The sequence below is a fragment of the Paralichthys olivaceus genome, chromosome 6 (genome assembly GCF_024713975.1).
Source record: "Paralichthys olivaceus isolate ysfri-2021 chromosome 6, ASM2471397v2, whole genome shotgun sequence".
Classification (NCBI taxonomy): Eukaryota; Metazoa; Chordata; class Actinopteri; order Pleuronectiformes; family Paralichthyidae; genus Paralichthys; species Paralichthys olivaceus.
Window position 1 is genome coordinate 21,066,928 of NC_091098.1, and position 20,110 is coordinate 21,087,037.

The window sequence follows — 20,110 nt, forward strand, 5'->3', positions numbered from 1 at the left end:
TCCGTTCACTTTAGCTCTGATGTCCTGTGCGCGTCTCATGTTGTGTGTAGCTACGGAGCCCACGTGTTTAAATATGTACCTCATAAACATCAATAATGTTCAGGTCCTAATAACTTCTGATTAGTGTTGGTGTTTATTGTTAAAGTGTAAAGTGAGCACAGGTCAGCGGGAGAGTGGAGGGAGGACACTCAGACAGAAGACTCTGACATGGTAAAAGACGCCCAGACCTTTAATGTAGTCTGTCCTGATCATGAATATAATTTACCTGCATTACTATCATCTGTGATGCAGTTATTTTCCAACGAGTCCATGCTGATGTCCAAGACTGTCAAAACACAGAGGAAATAGTTCATTACTAAACCAGGAATGCTACGTGTTGTATGCTAGATGAGGACTAGATGGAGAGGAAACATTATATAATGAATCTTTATTAACTCATGAACACATAACTTAAATTTCTAAATATTGGCTATTGTGGCTGGTGACTCTCTGTTATTAATTTTTCGTGGGACATTGGAAAATGTTATTAAAACTCTGATTTAAGTACAAATGCGATCAATGTGTTATTTTATCATCAACACCACCCAACAATCATTGCACTCTAATACAACAGCCCTTTAAACATCAAACAGAACAGAAGTTAATAAAATACCAAACTAAAACGACATGTTTACTTTTAATGTTGAGGAATAGATTCAGTGCATTCATTTTGTATGTTTGCCTTTAAAAATGGACAAGATACATTTACTGAAGTTAAGCATTTAAGTACAATAGGAAATAACTATATTTATTCTGGCTGCTTTATAATCTTACACTACATTTTACTTTGTATGTTTACATTCACACATTAGGGTCATAAAACCATGTATTATGGTGATTATGATAAGCTGAAGAGTTCATCAATCAACTAGTAAGTGCAGTTCTGCAGTTGCTATGTTAGATGTCCAGAGAAATCGATCTGGTGTGGTCGGATTAATCCTGCAGACACTGATCAGCAGTAATGGGAAGTCGGGGCTCTCACCTCCATGTTAGCGACACTCGAAACAGAAACTACAACACAGACCTGGTGCACTTCACTATCAGAACACAGTCAAGCGTTAAGAGCTCAGAGACCACGCGTCCTCTCACACACCGTTAACAAGCCCGAGTGTTTCTGCGGAGGGACAAGAGGAGGCTTGTGTCGGAGGGCGAGCGACATTGTTCTCTGCGGCTAGTTGAGCTAACAGCTAGCTGCTGCTGTGCCTGGTAACACGGGCAGCACGCCGACAGAATAATGCTCTTTAAAGGTGAATTCAATGTTGCTCGTGTGTACACGGACACCGAGGTCAGAGCAGGAACATACCTTCGATGTAAAAACAACTGTTTCCCAGTTGCGGAGAGATTATCTCAGCTAGCTAGTTAGCTATCGCAGCCTTCCATTTTCTCTGCCGTGACGCCACGTAATCTCGCGAGAGGTCACGACGGGGAGAAGCCCCGAGGTCACAGCGTCCGTCGATCATTTATTTAATCTTTTATTTTATTTCATGAATTTTTTAAATCCTTTAAACATATCTCTTGGCTTGTACAAAGTTTATATCGGACTTCTTGTTTACCCCTGTTTTAAATCATAATAATAAAATATAGATTTTATATAAAACATCCACATGTAAATTATTGATAATAGTAATAATAATAATTAATAATTATTATTATTTGAATATAATTGGGTCATTCTACATATGTATACATATAATAATTATTAATATGTTTTCTGTTTATTGATCCACATCTTAAGTTGATCAGTGGTTTTATGTGAATTTTATTAAGTAATTAACTTTGACGCATCAATAATCGATAAACACCAGACTGATCAGAGCATTTTTATTTCTGCTTCACAAGTCCATATATTGTATTTACAATATGTAAACAAGAACGAGACACAAGCTCAAAACAAACATGCTCACAGGAAATAATAACCAGCCGAAAATGCAATTTCTACTCATACCTACCCAGTTCTTAGACACAGTCTGACCAGGATTTACATCAGCTTTGGAGAACCGGTTAAACAGAGACTTTGCTCAGTGCTGACATTCATATGAAGTATTTCATTTTCAAATAACTTCTTTTTTTAGACACATAGAAATGTGATTTCATTTAACATACTATAAAAACATATAACACTATAAATATTGTTCAGTTATCTTCTTACAAAACTTTGTACAGTTTACATTTTTTAGGGGGTTTTTTTATAAATCACAGATATTTTTTCATGGAGGCCTTTACAATGTGGAGCAACAATACAAAACTGGTATGAGCCAAAAAATGTCGTGAAGACAACAATTTTAAAAACAGTCAAGATGAAAGTTGCGCTACTCAAAAAAACAGCACCGTTATAAATGAGCATCAAGTGTTGATTGGCTCTTTTGAATTGTTTGTATCTTAGAATATGGAGAGTAAATCAACACAAAAGCAGCATTGAACATGATAGTGTAGCAAATAATCGGTGGGGAGATACAATAAGACTGGGAACAAAGTGGGAACAGACGACAGTATGAAAACAGAGAGACTCACATTTTATTTCTCCAGACAGTCTACTTTCACATGGAGACAGATTTGCGGGAACTGCGACTGATTGACAAACCAAAAGTATCGGCCAAGCAGATGTACGTGTGGGAATGAAAAAATTAAGAGTTTCTTTTGTCACAAAGACACAGGGCTTCAAGCACCAAGTTTTACGGCAAATGTTTTTGATGCCACGAGCCCTTCAGTGGCCTCGAAAAATCTCCCAGAGTCTCTGTAGCGTCGCAGTTAGGTAACAGTAACGGCAGCACTGTCCTTACTCTTGTCCATGAATGAGGGAGAGTTGCTTTTGTCTGATATGGATCCTGCTCCTGGGGGCAGGGTCTGTGTGGCGGGAGAGTGACCTGAAGATTTGATGGAAGGTTCCGAGTTGGGCTCTGCCTCCGACTCCTGTTGCGAAGCTGTGGCTGGAAGGAAAAGCAAAACAGAAAATGAGAACACGGACCAAACATAGGTGCTTGTGTCACTGCAGAATCGGCCTCTTATCCCATTATTGCCAAGTCACACTACATATCATTTTAACTGTAAAAGGAAATAAAAGCTTGGACTCTACTGGACGTTAACGTTCAGCTGAGGGGTGATGTCTGGGTAGAACATGGAGGAGGCACGACCTGACGTATTAATTCTGCTGCTGAAATCTTTTATTTATACATTTGTGTTCTCACATACAGACCCTCCCGATAACTTCTGCAGAATATCCGCAGTTCAGTGCATGTCTGAAAGCAGCTTAACCCTGTAGCTCTTATTGCCTCTCATTGTCCTACAACCAATCTAAATTCTTTTTAGTTTTAAGTTGTTTTTTTAAGTTTTAGTCTTTATTTTCTTCATATTTAAATGTATTACTATTCTGGTAGCAGGAACAAAAACAATTTCACTACGCATTGTACTGTGTATGATTGTGTATGTGACAAATAAAACAATCTTGAATCTTGAATTTAAGTTGCAGGTTTGTGTCAGTGTACTTGATATATGCAATACTGGTACATACTGAGCGTGTCTGTATTACCGGACTGCGTGCAGGACTTCATGTGCTCAGGCCAGTGGGCTTGCTGACAGGGGTAATCACAATAGCTGGTGTTCCAGCAGCAGTAGAAGATGGCCTCCTTCCTGCAGTTGGCGCACCACTGTTTCTTTTTGGTCTCGTCCACCGCCTGCTGCTTTTCCACCTCCATCTGCTTCTTCACCTCAGCCACCAAACGTTCTCTTTCCTGCTCCAGACTCTGCCTCATCTCCGCCATTGTCAGTTCTACGTTCATAACATGTTAAAAAAAACAAAGAACAAAACCCAACTGTAATGACATGATGTTCAGGTACAGACTGGTTTAGTGGGATGTTAACGCTGACACAGGATGGTAGCAGAAAACGTACCTAGATTGTGCTTCATCTCTGACAACTCTTGTTGATGCAACCACTGGAGTTTTTCAATCTCTATTCTTAACCGTCGTATCTGAGACAAAAATACACAAAGATTATTATCCCTAATAATCTTATTATTATAGCACATTAATCCCAGTGTGTGCCAGTATTTACCTCTGCAATTGTGTTTCCTGATGTGTTTTTGGAAAGGTCGCTGTAGATTTCAGTCATTGTCCCTTTTATTGTGTCCATAATCTGCAAAGATTTGCCCCAAAAAATCATATTAGTCCAGTTTTGGAGACATAGCACATTTTTCTGAGATTCTTTTCTATTTATTAGTTGCCAATGACATGAGACTTAAAGAGATTATACTGCCTACAACAGCCTGTAAGATACATTACTGTGAGTCCTTTGAATCACTGGGGTGAGAACTCTTAGTTTACCTTGTTCGTGTACTTGGCTATATCTGCAGCCACATCAGCAGAGACTGTGGGGATCTGTACGTCTCCTGACATGAAGGAAGAGGAGCTAGAGGAGGTGACCTGTGCAGCTGTGGATGAGGATGTATTCTGAAGCGGGTCTTTGTGTTGCACTTGAGGAGATAAAAGTGAAAAAAATGGGAAATTATGCATCTTTTAATACACATTTATCCCATTATATTAAGATGACTGCTCAGATTGATGAGAGTAATGTGTATGTACCTTTGGCTGCTTGTCTGGTCTGATAGCGGGTGCTGGAAGAGGAGTTCTGCGGTTGAGACTGCAGCTGCTGTGGGCTACGTGTTTGACCTGGCGTCTGGGCCTGTGTTTGCACTGCTGACGGCTCTCCTTGCTGCTGCTGCTTCTGCACTTTCTCCATTTGCAACTTCTGAGAGGATGTCGGAAACTTGGTGGGATTCCAAACTACTGCCCGTTGCACGGCCTGAGCTGTCTCTTTGGGCAGTAGGGGGCGCTGTTTCTTTAATGCTGCAGGTACTGGGGATGCTGCAGAGACCGATGTGGAGGCAGGAGAGGCAACACTGGTTGGTCCACTGGTACTTGTGGTGGAACTGGACTGACCAGATGCTGCAGTGGAGACGAGGTTGAGGGCAGCCGTGATGGAAGGTTGCAAGGCATCTTTCAGGCTGGAGGCAGCGTCCCGTGATGGTGCTGCTGCTGTAGCAGATGAAGGCAGTTTACCTGGACAGAAAAAATATAAATATATTGTTCTTTAAAGAGGGAGACACTCTGGATTTCTAATTAAGGCACTTTCAACACAAGAGGGCTGAATGAATAAATACTTGAGTTTGCTGGATTCAATTTGTGCACAAAGACCCAGATATAAATTTTCTTTATTATTATTTAGGATTAACAAAAACAAATTGAAGGAAGTAATTTGAGAGTATTGTGCTTTGGAAAATGCATTGAAAGAACACCATATTTTTTGTCTGTAAATATTTGACCAAATGTTCCCTATTGATGAAGATTAGGATTAGGGAATAGTTATTAATACTATAGAGTTGTTTTCAGACATGAACGTCAACTGGGTCTAGACTTTCTCCGTTGTTAACTAAGTAGGAGATTTTCTAGGTCATACACTTTCACACCAACAGGAAAATCTCTGGAGTGTTCAGGTGAGGGGTCTCATCTGGGGAGGAGGCAGGAGGCAGGAGATTAAATCCCACTGCGGAAATCACATGTTTTTGATTACAGCACATCAACCTTGGCCCTTATCACAAAAAGCTCTCAGATCTCGTTGTCTCTCCAAGCTTTTGCTTTCATTTCTGACTTGTACTTTGTTAAGAATGAATAATGGTTTTTCATAAAAAATGTTCTGGAGAGGATTTCTGTGAAGTGCTGATGGACCTGTGTGGTCTCACCTTCCAACTTGGCAGCACTGGACTCTTTGAGAGTCTTTGCAGCAGAAGCTCCTGGCTCTCTTCTCGCCCTCTTTGAGTCCCGACCTCCATGTTCATCACCCAGGTCAATCACCAGCTCTCTTTCAGAATCAGAATCTTGTTCCGTCACTGATGGAGCAGCATCTGCTTTGCCCTCCTCTGGAGGTTTGGGCTTGTCAGCGAGGGGCTGAGACTGGGGCGTTCTAGGCTTGTCCTGGAGGTCCCCATCAGGGCCATTGGTACCCTGTTTCTCTTTGAGCAGGGGTTCAAGGGTGGCTTTATCCCCTGTCCCCATTCCTCCCTCCTTATTCTCTCTGTCCATGCTCGCCTTAGGCCTCTTTTTCTCTGCTTTGTCCTTGTCGTCCTGGGCAGAGCTCTTTGGCTTGTGTTCCTCGTCGCTGAGATACTCGCTGTCACTTGAGTCCGATTTGTCAGAGTCTTCAGAGTCACTGTGATCCACACCTTTATACACATCTTCAGAAATCTCATCGATCCCTGGATGGAGAAACACATTCTTCAGTATGTCATTTTAAAAAGAGACAGATATTGTAGAATAAAGACTTAAATATCTTTAGTAACAGCCAAACATAAAGTTTAAAATCTAAATTCTTCTTGCAAAATGAAATATTCTCGACATTACTGTTAGATGTTTTGGCAGTTAATGCCACAATAACAGTTTGTCCTACACTGGGTCTTGTACCCAGCACCAGGTCCAACGTAATACAGGACCCAGCGACAGGTAACCTGCAAAGATTGTTATCATTGGCTTTGCTGCCTGAAAACGTTATCACAACATTTTAGCTTGTGATGGCCACAAGCTCGGCATGTTATCGCTGACAGTTCAGGTACTTTTCCAAGAACACAACTCAACCACCACAACAAGAGGACAAGGAGGCCACAGTCACAATCACAGGTGATGCGTCGGGTCACATGTCAAAAGGTAACAGGTCTGGTCCGGATTTGACTCTTGGCGATAATAGTGGGTAATGGGTCGGGTCTCTTGCGGAGCTTTGCGGGGGGAGGTTTGCAAATATGGGTCTGGAGGAAGCTGAGCAGTACAACAAACAGCACAGGTTGAGTGTTTATGTACCGAGCTGGGCCTTGCAGCTTTCAATAGTCTTGTCCAGGCTCCTGATGTGTCTCTTTGGGGTCGGGAGGGCGGCAGACGATCCTTGTTGCTGATTTTGTTGCTGCTGCTGAACGGTTTCACTCAACTCCTTCAGATCCATCTCAGCCTTTACTCGATCTGAAAATTACAGTCAATGTTCAGCTTCAGAGAAAATTCTCTCATCATGATGATGATAACACCATCAATGTTGGTACTGACCCAGGTTGAGATTTAGGATGCCGCCTGTGCCTGTGGTCCTCTCCTGTTTGGGCACCAGTCCAGGGTTAAAGGGTTTGGGGCTGCCTGTTACACTGCCTGTAGGACCCATCTTTCCTGAGACCGGAGATGCTGTAATGACACACACAAAAAAACTTTTGATTTAGGTGATGCATCTTTCTACTAAAAGCTACACAGTTATGGTGATGTAGACCTCCACCCTACAATGACCGATTTTGGAGAATGGCAGAAAAGAATACAGGCTGGACCTATCGTGACTTAGTGATATGATGAACTTGTAAACAGAAGCTATTTACACATCCAGATGTTGCCGAACAACACTCTCATTCATGTGGAGTCGTCATTATGGATATGTTTAAAATGTAAATCCAATATTCACTGTTTTAGCACCACTTTGGTTTCTACCAGCTCCAGAGAGAAAGATGCATTTTTGAGCACTAAAAGCTCAGCTATGTTTATCAGCAAGTCTCTAATTTTATCTATATACTGTGAACCATAAGTATGTCTATGGCTGGGCAGTTATACAATCAACTTAAACAGGCTCTGTCAACAATCCCATTTGATGTATTGCTATTATTTCCTATATCTACCCTTTATTTACCTGAACAGTCCATTGATTCCTCTCCAGTGCTGTAGTGGAAAGCAGGATTCCTGCTGGCCTTCTCCATGTCCTGCTCCCCATCAGACCCTGTGTGAACGGACGAGTTGGTGCTCATGGGGGACCGAGGCATGTCTGTCATGGAGACCCTCCGACTCATCCCACTGGGTGTGGAACTCTTGCTGAGGACCATCTTGGGAGATGCGGTTGTATCAAAGGTAAAACGAAGTTTATCCGGTTTCTCGGTCTTCACTGTCCCAGCGCTGGGGTTGGAGGGGTCCAACAGCATCTGTAGCTGGTTGTTGGGTGTGAAGGGAGTGCGAAAGGGTGCATAGTTGAAGACCCCGAATTTCTTGCGAATGTTTTCCACATAGACCTCCATCTCCTGCATGGCACTGTTGAAAATGCTTTTCGTCTTTTTCACAGAGAAGGGGATCTCTTTGGACATGAGGTAGCAGTTGTTGATGGGGACCCATGCCCTGCATGACACCACAATAAAACATTGAGCCCATTAGAACTCCTGGGGACGAATCTTGGCTCACTTTCGTTTGGACGACAGGGTCATTTCTTCTGCTGTGCTCAAAAGGAAATCTCACCTGTCATGTTGACCAAAGAACCGTGCGTCTACCTGTCCATCCTTTTCTCGAAGTGCTTTTGCTGGCCAGAAAGGAAACCCCTTTAGCTTGGCCCAGACCAGGGGGTGGGGTTGACTCTATTGGGGACAAATGAATGAATATGCGTTTCAAACATACAATCCCAACGTGTTAAAATATAGTATTTAAGATCATATAAAAAAACCTACACATGGCTCACAAAACCAGTTTTCCCTTTTTTGGCATGAAGACAGGTAACACTCTGGACACACCTCTATCTCATTCATCTAAGATACAAATGGAAAGACAACAATGTGTTTGATTTCTTAATGAGAGGAAACATAGGAAACTTTGCCATCACTGAGTCAGAAATGCTTCTTTACCTCATGTTCACAAATCTTGACGATGACTTTTGCAGTTGCTGTGAGTTTATGATTACCTGGAATAAAGTCGCAAGCAGATTAGATGTTTTCTTTTTTAAGATGTTGATATGTTGTTGATATGTGCCGAAGTTGCCTACCTCCATTGTAAATGATGCAGTTGTGCAAGATCCATTTCATATCAGCAAGAAAGGCTTCAGTGCAGCCGAACATTTTCTTTTTTATATTCTGTGGAAAAATAAAAGAGATAAAATTAAACACAAGGAATTTAAATGAAAGATATTTTTGTATTTTTCTTCGGGCAGTCTGTTTTCATCATTTTTGTGTAAAGCAAATTAAATAAACAATGTCACCTTCTCTAAGGTACACAGGTCCATGGGGTGGAAGATGTACTCAGCGTAATCTGGGTGTTGTTCCAGAGACACAGGCTTCTGAAAAGGCTCAGTCTGCTCACACAAATTAAAAAAAACTAATTAATGAAACAAGCTTTAGCAATGATTTGAATTTCTCATATCCTGAAAGATGAATAAACACATGCATAAAAATGGAAGAGATCTTAACACACTTACCCCTGGCTGTTTAATCTTTTGGAGTGCAAATTTGAGTAAGTAGGACAGTTGGTCTAATGTCAGCATCGTCATTGCCTTGCTCTGGGTTTCAATGCATTCAGCAACTGTTATTTTCTGCAACAGCATAAAAATTATTAGTGACATTGTTTAACATACAAAGAAAGTAATGAAACATCAAGCAAATGGACTGAACACAGAAATCAACACAACTTTACAGCTTGGTTTTTGAAACGTTTACATCATCTGCTGTCTTTTGTTTTAGCATGCACCGATGTTAGATCGGTCAAAATTGTGCCATTTAAAAAAAGTAAAGAAGCAAATAAAACATCTAATCTTCTCACATGTCACAGTGTGAGCTATTGGTTATACTTGCAGGGGTGTCAGACCACGTGTCTCAGAGGAACCAAGAGAGGTTTTTTTGATAAACCTCACATTATCTCTCGCTGAAGCAGCTGCATGACTCACAACCCGACACCCCTTTTGTTAACCAAGCAAGCGAGATTGTGACCTGAGTCCGACAATCACTTGCGTACACCCACACACATACATGTGTCTTCTGCAAGATACCTCACACTCTGGACAGAACCAGTCGCCCTCGGGCTCAGCTGGTAGTTTGAGGCACTTGGCGTGGTACACCCTGGGGCAGAGCTCACAGCAGAGCACCTGGCCCTCGCGGTGGCACAGCCAGCAGTAGAAGTCATTCCTCCCGTCCTGCGGTACAACATCAACAGGGTCTGTGGTGAGTGCTGGCTGCTTCATATAGTAAAAGGGACCATGTCTTAGCTCTGACTGAAATGCAGGCAAGAGAAACAGGGGGGCAGGTTTCAAAAAAACACGCAGGAACACAAAAAGGTGCAGTGCAACAGAAACAAGGCAACAGTAGGTTGGGGTAAGCAGGGTAAGCAGCATAGAGGACAATATAAGTAATTCACCCAACACAGGACTTTTTTTATAAAACACAGCACACAAAGCTGTGACACCCCTCATCAATATCACTGAAATGTTAATTTATGACGAAAACTGTACATTCAACACAATTGAATTTGTTTTTAAGCTTAAGAAGAATGAAACCAATTAGAAAGGTTTGACAATTTCACGTTAACGACATCTGGAAAACAAAGTCAACACAGGCTGCAGTGTTCACAGAATATTTTCTAATGTTGCTTCTACATTAAGCCTGGGTGTGCACACGTGTTGCAGTGTCACAGGTAAACTGACTTTTCTTGACCCATATTTTCATTTAAGTGTAAATTATAGACACGGTTAAATCAAAATACAGCACATTTGAACAAAAAATAATCTAATTATTATTGCAGGATGACAAAAGATAACATTGTAGTGATACTTCCCAGGGGTGTGTCAGCTTTGTTGTGAACAGTCTAGTTTCAACTGTGAGTCAATCAAAACTGACACAACAGGTTTTACTATGCAAATGTAGCTCATCTTTTAGAGTAAACATTTTACATGATGTGTTAACTAGTTATTCATGCCACATTATTGGATAAATCAAAACTGGTTAACTGTTAATCTATCTGTAGTAGTGGTGGTAAAATGTAGCTGTCACTTTTAGAATTAGTTTTTAACATCATGCGAGGTCAACATGGGGCTAAAGGACACAAGGGAATCACTCAGCACCACATTAATCTGGCACACACATAATAAAATCATCTGCATCAAATTCCAAAGAACAATAACTGAACATAAGTCATCTAAAATGTATAAAAAGCCTGACACAGCCTACACAACCTATACAAGACAAACCCCCTCTCATAGAATATATATACATGGACATTTTCAGCTGTAATCTATAGTCATAATCAAAACTGACGTGTTCTCACAGGTAATAAGACACTCTGTTTGTTCACTGCTACCATGTGTGCAGTTTGTTAAAATGTCTCTGTCTTGTTTTTTCAGAGAAGAGAACAGTGATCTCTCTCAACGGTGCTCATCCGACAGTCAAATAGCTTAAAAAAAATGCCTTTCCCCAATACTTTCGGAAAATGTAGTTGATGTTTAACAATTTCTACAACTACCCAAAATCAATCTGACTTTTACGCCACTGTCACGCCCTGATTGGCCAGGGAGGAAGGGTTTGAACGTGATGAGTTGCCGTAGTAATCCAAGCTTGTATTGTTACCTGCACCAAGGAGGGTATTGTTTCACTCCTGTCCGTTTGTTTCCTGAGACTCTTATTTGGACATTTGCTCTAGAGGATCTCCAGAGTTCAACACATGTCTGAAAGCAGCTAATGAACAATTTTAGCGCAGCTTGATTGAATTTAAGGGAACTGTTGGGCTTTGCTTTCTACTGAGTGCCATTCTAGTTTTTGTTTTGGCCTCTATCTTAACGTTGCTACTCTGCCTATGAGAACACACCAGATTTCGAAAATGAGTAAACTGAAGACACTTACCTGGTCTTTGTTACTGCTGATGGCCCCAGGCTTCTTCTTTTTCTTGACAGGGCTGGGGGAGGTGTCTGAGGGAGAGTGTCCATTGGAGGAGTGAGTGGGACTCGACACCTTTCTCTTCTGTGGCACCACCGGCCGTTCTGCTGACCCTGGTGGATCAGGGACTGGAGAGACAATCGGGTCATGACACAACAGGCCTTCATGGCTCAACGCACACTTGTCCGACAAGTTATAAGATACATAAAAGTCACGAGGGCTAGGACAGTAATTTAGCTTTTCCTAAAATACATCAAAAAGACGACAATAAAATATCAGAAACAATAATGTCATTCAATGCACAAGGAGCTTGATGAAAAATCAAGGGAGGAAGTGCAATTTGAGGCAATTTAGTTTTCAGCTGATCAATTAAATAATAACAATGATAAAAATGTGTTGAGCTGTGAGTATTTTATTTTGACAGCAATCACACTGATCTGAACAGCAATTACAGAGCAATTATTTAAGATGTTATTATGAAATTAAACAATTACATTAGCGCTCGATGAAAAGGACTAGCCAGAGGGATTCCTCTAAACTGACTAGACCCTGTGTTGATACACAAACAGGCAGCCAGGTATAATGAATTATGTTTGAAGTCCTGAGAGAGCAACAAAATGCATCACACTGTCCTGAATAACCTCTACATGACACTAAGTCACCTCAGACGCCTCGGCCCTTAACGCGAGCTGCTCGGCCTCTGAGTCTTACCTTTGGATCGCAGAGATGCATCCATCCCCTCTACCACATCCGACTCCGTCTTTATCTCCTCCTCAGCCAGACTGCAGAGCACAGAAACACAAAGAGAGGCGAAACACAAAGTCAGAAAGGCTGTTCAGAAACCAGAAACCACAACAACAGCGCAACAGCATACAAGCAGAGCGCCACCTCAAGCACCAGGGTCCCAGTGGCGCTGTCAACAGGGACCCTGCAGGTTTCCATCATTATCGTTTTTTCCACTGGATTTCAGCACATCTCTGACACCAAGTTCACATCCCCTCCATACTCTCAGTGACAAGCGAGTCTGAATATGTTCTTTATGTTGCAAGAGAGAGGAAGGTAACAATCACCATGGCAACGCTGCTCTCTGCTAAGCACAAGTTGATATTCACAACAACACATGGGGCCATTTAGCCAACATTGCCCTGCATCTCCGTGCGTCTGGAGACATCGCAGCTGAAAGACTTTCAATCCGACTAGTTCCCTGATATGTGATCTGTGCTAACGAGAAAGCCGCAGGGAATATGTCTCTGCCACCTCTCAGGTCCCTTCAGTAGCTACAAGGCTGCACACCCCGAGGATTTGGTCCAATTCTTGGGAGACATATAACAACAGATTCATCTAATAAGCTTCCAAACTAATGTCTCCAGTTGTTAGGCCTAAATCTTAATCACGAGCATATTTCAGAAGCAGTGCTGATTTAAGTTATGTTCATGTCACTATCATCTATCAAAAACACATGAACCACATTTTATATTTAGAATATATCAAAATAGAACAGTTATAGACTTTGGCATTCCTTAAATTACAGCTCACACATGGGCCTTGTTTACTGATGTGTTTACAACCTGACATTGACATCAGATGTTAATAAATCCACAGATTGTAAAAAATTCCAAATGCTAGGAACTCAGCTCTCTGCATCACACACACACGTAGCATTTTAAAAGCCTGATTTCCCAGGTCCAGCGATCATCTCATTTCCTCTGTGGGGGGGGGAGCAAGAGAATAAAGAAGGGTCCAGCCATAAATGAAGGGCTTTGAGCATTTGGCTCCTCCTTTGTTCGAGCAACAGAGGGCCTTGTTCCAAAGATTGTAGCTTTTATTCACAAACCCCGAGCAGAAAACACCCCTCCCGAGGACCCCTGACAGGTCACACACTTGACCAGTTCATAGCTTTGGCTGCAGCTCTGGGTTCCAGCTAGGATGAGGGGTTTACAGGCTGTGACACAAAGGTCAACCCCATTTGAACGGTTAAGCTTTTTTTTTTTTCTTTTCCTCTCGTCTTCTGAAAGTAAAAGAATGTTCTTCGTGTCCCCTCCTCCACCCTTATACGGGCAGTCCACTCACAGTCGATCAAATGTCAGTTCACTGACAGGGACACGATAGTTAGCATACATATCCTACAGGCTTTAGTGGTGCAGATACAACAAACCAAATGCTAACCTATGAGCGCAGAAGTCTATACTCATTTCCACTCTTAGGATTTAACAGTGGTTAAAGATCTTATTTCAGCCCAACAAAAATAATACAGTACCAGCCAACACTGTAACTCACAACCATCAAGGCTTTTCTAATTAAATCCCCCGTTCTTTCAGACTTCAAAACTAGAAATCACAAACAGTGCCTCAAACTAAACCTAAGAGGAATGTGCATCATAACTTGTGTTATCTGACATGGCTTGAGCAGAGATTCTTTCACAATATGGCACATGGGTATCTTGTTTCAGCCTGCCAACCGTCTCACACACGCACGCACACAACCCCTCCGGGGCCTTCCTGTTCCGGACTGAGTGAACAAACGAGGCCCACATGAAAATAAGAAAACATTAAGCCAAGTCGTTCTGCTACGTGTAGCACAGCCCTGAGAGAGGGAGAGAAAAAAAGGACGATTCGCCATCATCAGGCAGCACCAGAGCTGCTGAACGAAGTACCAGCACCAGCTTATAATGTGCACACACTCAATGCCAATGACAAGACACTGCAGCTGCAGCTATCAGGAAGACAGGAAGAGCAGGAGTCAAAGAAGTATGCTGATCCAAAGGGCATTCTCAGATCAGGAGCTATGATCCATCACAGTTTAGGCAAATAAATCCTCAGCAGGTTCTGGGATATATTCCACAGAGAGACCCGGGTTCAAGAAAACACATGACAGCCATTTCCCCCCTCTGCTGCAAGTGGTACCTGATGGACAAGAAGGAAACAACACTGAGTCAGTGCCTTTGGATTCCACTCCTGTGAGAGAGACACGAGCAGGGTTCTCTCGTCACAGAAAATGGAGGCCACGGCTTGCTCCCCTCCCCCCCTCGCCCCCATCCCCCACTCCAAGGCTCAGACTCAGGCACTGGCACATCCATGCAGGAGGACCAGGGATAGATGTGTGGAGATTACAGTACCACATTCAAAAAATACATATACAAGATCATCTCAAGACAAAAAAAAAAACCCTCATGGTGGATGACAGGAGAAAAAACAGCAAAGTGAGAGAGGCACTCATCTCTCACTCTCTCTCTTTTTTTTTTTAATGTCTTCGATCTTGGCTTCCCTCCTTCTCAGTGAATACAGCTGTCATAGAATAATTACATTTCATTTTGAGGCGAGAGACACCAACATTGTGGAGCCACACGCAGATCCCAGCAAAGCTACTCCCTCATACCTAAAAGAACAAAACAGGTTTTACACATCAAACAGACAAATATCATTTGATGTAAGCATTAACACTAGAACCGGCTTTGACAACATGAAAATGATATGACTCCTGCGAAAGAGAACCTCTGAAAGAGTATTAGGTTTAGTAAAATGGTTAGATACATTCAAAAATACCAAAAACAACATGCAGACGAATGAAGAAATACAAATTATTGTCTTTTACAAAATAATCAAAATGAAGATGATTTTCTTTTAAAGAAAATTTAACTACACTTAAGATAATCATTTTACCCCCAACAGTTAAATCAGCAGATACAGTATAGAGCCAGTACGCACTGAATATCCTGTATGAAAGATAGATTTGACCTGGATTTTATATAAGGCTGTAAAAGGGTGAATCAAAGATGGCTGTGGAATTTTCCAGAAGGCCCTTGCTCTCCCTGCTGCTCTCCCTCTGATTGTCAACCTCAACTGCAGCTGCAATTGGCTGCAGGGCCAACAGGGTGGAACATTATTGGTCGGCTGTGCTATGCCACACTGATCACAGTGTGCAGGCTCCCCTCGTCCTTTTAAAATGATTTTTTTTTTTTGCTGCAATGCAGACATTTCTCACTGCATAAGACGGTTTATTTTTCTCAGGTTTAGTGGGCCCTTCTTGGGTTTTGACAGTAAAAGCCAAGGGGATTTGAAAATGGCCTTCATGGAGATTATATTTGTGGTTGTGATGCATAACTCAATGGCCGTGCTGTTCGAATGCTGCCATCCTGTTTACAGGCTGCGTACACTGGGCTCAGAAATAGGCCCAGTGGATTTGTACTCAACCCCACGTTACGCACCGAGATCTCTAAATTTCAATTTAACATTTATACAGCACACTCATTTAGGCACTGTTGAGTCATGCCTCTTTAGTAGATCACTTTTGGTTTTCACAGAGGGAGTGAACTGGCTGAGATGAAACGCTGATTGTAACGTGACCATTTTCTGGCTGTCATGTAGATAAAGTCTACAAGCCACAAGAAAAAAGAAAAACCTTTGTCTTCTCTGTGCAGACAACACTATTATAGTGATGATTAATGATGTGAAACAATGTTCAGCCCTTCCACATGGTTAGATTTTATATAACACATCAATTCTTTTATAAAACAAATACTACTTTTCACACAATGGTTTTATCCACCATTTTCAATTCTTTTTTTTATCTTCAAATGCTTTTTTTATATATAACAATGATCAAACTGCTTCTTTGAAATGTGCTTTTAATAAACTTCCCTTACTTTTGTGTGTTTTGCTATAAACAATCAGTTTCGTATCTCTCCGTATGAATATGACATTTCTGTGAAAGGTTAAATCCTGAAAAATGTCATGTAAAAAATAGCAAACGAGGCTAACAGGGCGAGAGGTTGTCGCTCAGTTCTGCCTCTGTTCCGTAACAGAAGCCTCTCTCCCGAGAAGACCTCTCTAACCACAAAATGGCCACTGTGTGAGGATCAGGGAGTGGAGAAGGCAGTTTCACAACACGGCCCTGGAGCTGATGAAACCCTGCGCTGTAAAATCCTGGGCCCGAGGCCTGTGGACAAAAGGGCTTGTTTCAAGTGGGTCATCCTCCGACCAGAATGGAGTGAGTGAGTTCTCTTCAGTTTCAGGAGGAAGCTGTTCGTGTTACATGTATGTGAAATCAAACATTAGACAGAATCCAGTTTTCAGTCATGCGTCCTCTGACAAGTTGTTGACCCCTGCGTCTATTTCCTGGTCTGGCAGAGGAACACAGCACAGAGCCAATGCATTTACAAAGGACATATCCCCCCCCACCCTCTTTCTCTCTCTCTCCTCTTCCTCTACTGCCCATCCCCCATTCTCCCTCTGCCAGGCTGCAACAGTAAAAAAGGAGGTGTGGGTGCCATTTTTTAAGTGTAACTCTCTGAATCCTAAGAAATAAAATAAAAAAATGGGGTGAAAGGGATTTGCTATGGTCCACTCTGCCTCCTGTGTGGCAGCATGGCAGTCTGGGTTTGGGGTGGGGGGGTGGGGGCACCCATGTGACCCTGAGACAGAGAGAGAGAGCAAGGGTGAGAGTCGTTACCCAACACTCCCCCCCACCCCCCCTCACCCTCCTCTCCTCTCCTGCAGCCGTGGAGCACAGAGGCCTGGTGTGAGGCCTCCAGCTCCTCCTCCTCCTCCTCTTCCTCCTCTAAACTGATTTCAAGGTGTGAACACTCATCATGAGAAACCCAACAGTTACCACAACAACGAGAAGGAAGCCATGTTTGTTATCACAGAGCTGAGATATATATGTATGTATATATAAAAAAGGAGACAGAGCTTACCTCTGTGGATGCATGGCTGCCTGACACACTGTTATGTCAACACTTATAAAACATGGAGGACACTCTCAGCCCTCTCAGCCGAGGGGAAGGCTCCGCTCTGCAGGCAAGAGGCGATCCAGGCCCCGGCGATGAAAGCCGCCCTCTGACTGGTCGCCGTCCTCGCAGGCGGGATGCAAGGCCGCGCCTGATTGGCCGAAGTGTTTCCTTGAGTGATTATCTTTGTTCGGTGCAGGCAGGGGCAGAGACAAGAGGGGAAGCGAAAAATGAGCCGCAGAATAAACGTGGTTCACACGAGTCCCTCTGCACCGCATCGCCTTGAAAGCCTCCCAGCGAAGAGTCAGTCGGTGGTTTTCTTATTTGATGGCGTGCACAGCAGAGGTGTGAGCGTGTGGAGGCAGAGGAGCAGGACTCCAGGGCTGCTCTGCACAAGCCTCCATGTTTTTTTCTCATGCGGACGAGGCCTTTGTTTAAACTCCTCCCTCCCTCCTGGCTGTTTCCAGAGGAGAGAGAAAAAACTCAGCTCTCTACCATTATGTGTAAATCACCCTGCAAAAGAAATTATACATCAGGCACACACATATTTGGCTTCAGCTCTCTTTCAATCACCTTATACTTCAAATAATTGTATTGTCAATATCTCCATTAGCACATACTTCTTTACAGTGACACATTTGTAGTAGTTCTGGTGGCCTGACCTTTTATTATTCTTATGTTTGACTGTTTTGTGTGCTTTCAATAAATCTATCTATCTATCCATTCATTCATCTATCTATCTATCCATTCATTCATCTATCTATCCATTCATCCATCTATCCATATACTGCACACTTCTCATAGACTGCTTTCACAAACAAAGACAATATATAGCTTTTCTGTTCTGTTCTATTTGTTATGGCAAATTTATGAAGGTCTTTAGTTAAGAACATGAGTCGTTCCTCTGGCCCTTGAAATTGGTTTCAATTTTGTTTTGTATTATCTGTTATATATGTCACCATTTTGGATTTTGTTCTTCCTTTTTAATATCTTCACAATGTTGTTTTACAGGCATCAGTTTTTATGTTTCCTGCTTTTGTTTTCTCAATGGTTCCCATTTGGGCTGGATGTGTGTAATAAGTCAAAATCCAAATGAATCAAATCAAATCAAAAATCTAATTCTATTCTATAGTAAAGGAAAGGAAGATAGTTTTGAGGGAACCTTTCCTTTTATGTCATACACAGTGTTGTTACTGTAATGTCCTTCATATATAATAACACAGTGATAGAGATAGATAAAATAAAAATAAAATACCAAAGCATGGTTTGTTGGAAGTGTGTGTGTGTGTTGGGTTTCCTCTTTGACGCCAGTGCTGTAACAGTGCCAGTGCATCAATTATTAAACACAGCTGGATTAAGTGCATTTTTCTTTCTCGTGTGTTCAACTTCCAGCAGCACATTGAGCAGTCTAGATTCGGGCCTGTTACTACCTATGTTTATCTTCATCTGAGTTTATATGTGTTTATAATTAATAATTTTAAGGTTTACTCCAGCACTGTTTTCACATTTTTTAAATACACTACCATCATTTTTAACAGGCCAACGCCCAACTTTGTATAGCTTTAAATCTGTATCTATATTTGGCTTCGACACTCTGCCTCGGTTATTTGTGTCTTTCAATCACTTTATATTTAAAATATTTGTCTCATCGTTATACAGTGACGGCTGTGTAGTAGTTGTGGTGGCTTGACTTTCATCTCACTGACTCAGTTTGACCTTTTTATTTTTCTGACGTGTTTGACTGTTTTATCTGCTCACATTTCTCTGGGGAACAATAGAGTATTAATATCACAGTATATCAATCTATCTCTATATAAATGTATCTTCAATGGGACAACTGCAGAAGTGTCAGAGCTTTACGGAGCAAAAACGTGTGCCGCCCAACGTGGGGCTCGAACCCACGACCCTGAGATTAAGAGTCTCATGCTCTACCGACTGAGCTAGCCGGGCGATGACAACGTCAATGTCACGGTAGTTTATAGACAATGTGTGAACAGGATGTGAGGTTAAGTTCTTAATGCCCATCTGTCTCATACTGCCCCCTAGCGCCAACAACGTATAATAGCAAATACTTCAGTTGAACTGTGTTATTTGTTATCACTGTATATTTTATTTGTATAAAATGATCAGATGGAATATCAAAAGTTACATGTATAAAAGTTATTTAGTAAAAAAAGCCAGAGACGCTGTTAGGTGTTTGGTGACATTTTATATTCTGCATCTTTAAAAATAACAGTTGTTATTGCTGTATTTTTTTGTATTACTTTGTCATGTCTTTGGCACAGGCCAGTAAATGTGGGTGCAATCCAAAATTAGGCTTAAATGTTGATGCAACCAATGAAACGTAAAGCCACCAAAGACTTGTGATGGACATCAACAGCTCTGATGTGAAAATATGTGCAGATATAGTTTTTATCTGACATGTGTCAAATGTCTACTTTGTCAACATCAATGCAAATAATGCACAAGGTTATTCCATTAGAGCACTAGTTGGTTTCTGAATACCCAGTTAACAACTGTTTGATGTCAATAACTGTTTGATCTAAATAACTGTTTGATCCTAATAACTGTTTGATCCTAATAACTGTTTGATCCTAATAACTGTTTGTAAATTATATTATGATTCCTTTATTAAGTGAATAAAAAAACACAAGTACAGACAAATC

At 41.7% G+C, this 20,110-nt stretch overlaps 2 protein-coding genes and 1 non-coding gene across 16 annotated transcripts in view; all 3 read right to left on the minus strand.

The window, feature by feature from the left end:
- The window catches only part of LOC109635217 (uncharacterized), a 28,406-nt gene extending 26,930 nt beyond the window's left edge, over positions 1 to 1,476 (minus strand). The window contains exons 1-3 of one of the 3 annotated variants that reach the window (XM_069526363.1): positions 1,343 to 1,444; positions 1,022 to 1,153; positions 266 to 325 (exon numbers count right to left, since the gene is read on the minus strand). In XM_069526363.1, coding sequence (XP_069382464.1) covers positions 266 to 311 — 46 coding nt within the window. In that variant the 5' untranslated portion in view covers positions 312 to 325; positions 1,022 to 1,153; positions 1,343 to 1,444. Of the gene's footprint in view, positions 1 to 265; positions 326 to 1,021; positions 1,154 to 1,342 lie in introns of all 3 variants that reach the window. The other 2 variants (XM_020096242.2, XM_069526364.1) reach the window with 2 other exon arrangements.
- Positions 1,477 to 1,846: 370 nt separating this feature from the next.
- On the minus strand, positions 1,847 to 17,887 carry LOC109635200 (MYND-type zinc finger-containing chromatin reader ZMYND8). 12 transcript variants are annotated; one of them, XM_020096210.2, is made up of 21 exons: positions 15,454 to 15,557; positions 15,022 to 15,094; positions 12,431 to 12,501; positions 11,687 to 11,847; positions 9,844 to 10,065; positions 9,277 to 9,390; positions 9,061 to 9,153; positions 8,848 to 8,935; positions 8,711 to 8,766; positions 8,537 to 8,614; positions 8,331 to 8,446; positions 7,738 to 8,213; positions 7,119 to 7,247; positions 6,882 to 7,037; positions 5,774 to 6,286; positions 4,617 to 5,093; positions 4,359 to 4,507; positions 4,090 to 4,170; positions 3,928 to 4,006; positions 3,548 to 3,805; positions 1,847 to 2,966 (listed from the first exon to the last, which is right to left on the minus strand). In XM_020096210.2, exons 3-21 carry the CDS (start codon positions 12,453 to 12,455, stop codon positions 2,788 to 2,790), a joined length of 3,450 nt encoding a protein of 1,149 aa, XP_019951769.2. In that variant the 5' UTR covers positions 12,456 to 12,501; positions 15,022 to 15,094; positions 15,454 to 15,557; the 3' UTR covers positions 1,847 to 2,787. The 12 variants fall into 12 exon arrangements, with proteins under 12 accessions (XP_019951769.2, XP_069382736.1, XP_019951771.2 ...); XM_069526635.1 differs by having other exon boundaries at positions 9,844 to 9,987; positions 15,454 to 15,555; XM_020096212.2 differs by lacking the exons at positions 15,022 to 15,094; positions 15,454 to 15,557 and adding an exon at positions 17,412 to 17,887 and having other exon boundaries at positions 3,566 to 3,805; positions 9,844 to 9,987.
- Positions 17,888 to 19,321: 1,434 nt separating this feature from the next.
- On the minus strand, positions 19,322 to 19,394 carry trnak-cuu (transfer RNA lysine (anticodon CUU)). The gene has a single exon. It is a non-coding gene; the product is annotated as a tRNA-Lys (tRNA).
- Positions 19,395 to 20,110: the final 716 nt, after the last annotated feature.

Bases quoted from the DNA above. Each gene is read 5' to 3' on its own strand.
- LOC109635200 (XM_020096206.2), bottom strand. The intron at 8,214-8,330 runs GTGAGATTTCCT...GGTGTCATGCAG, and splicing joins TTCTTTGGTCAACATGACAG to GGCATGGGTCCCCATCAACA. The intron at 4,007-4,089 runs GTAAATACTGGC...TTTTTGTCTCAG, and splicing joins CAGGAAACACAATTGCAGAG to ATACGACGGTTAAGAATAGA.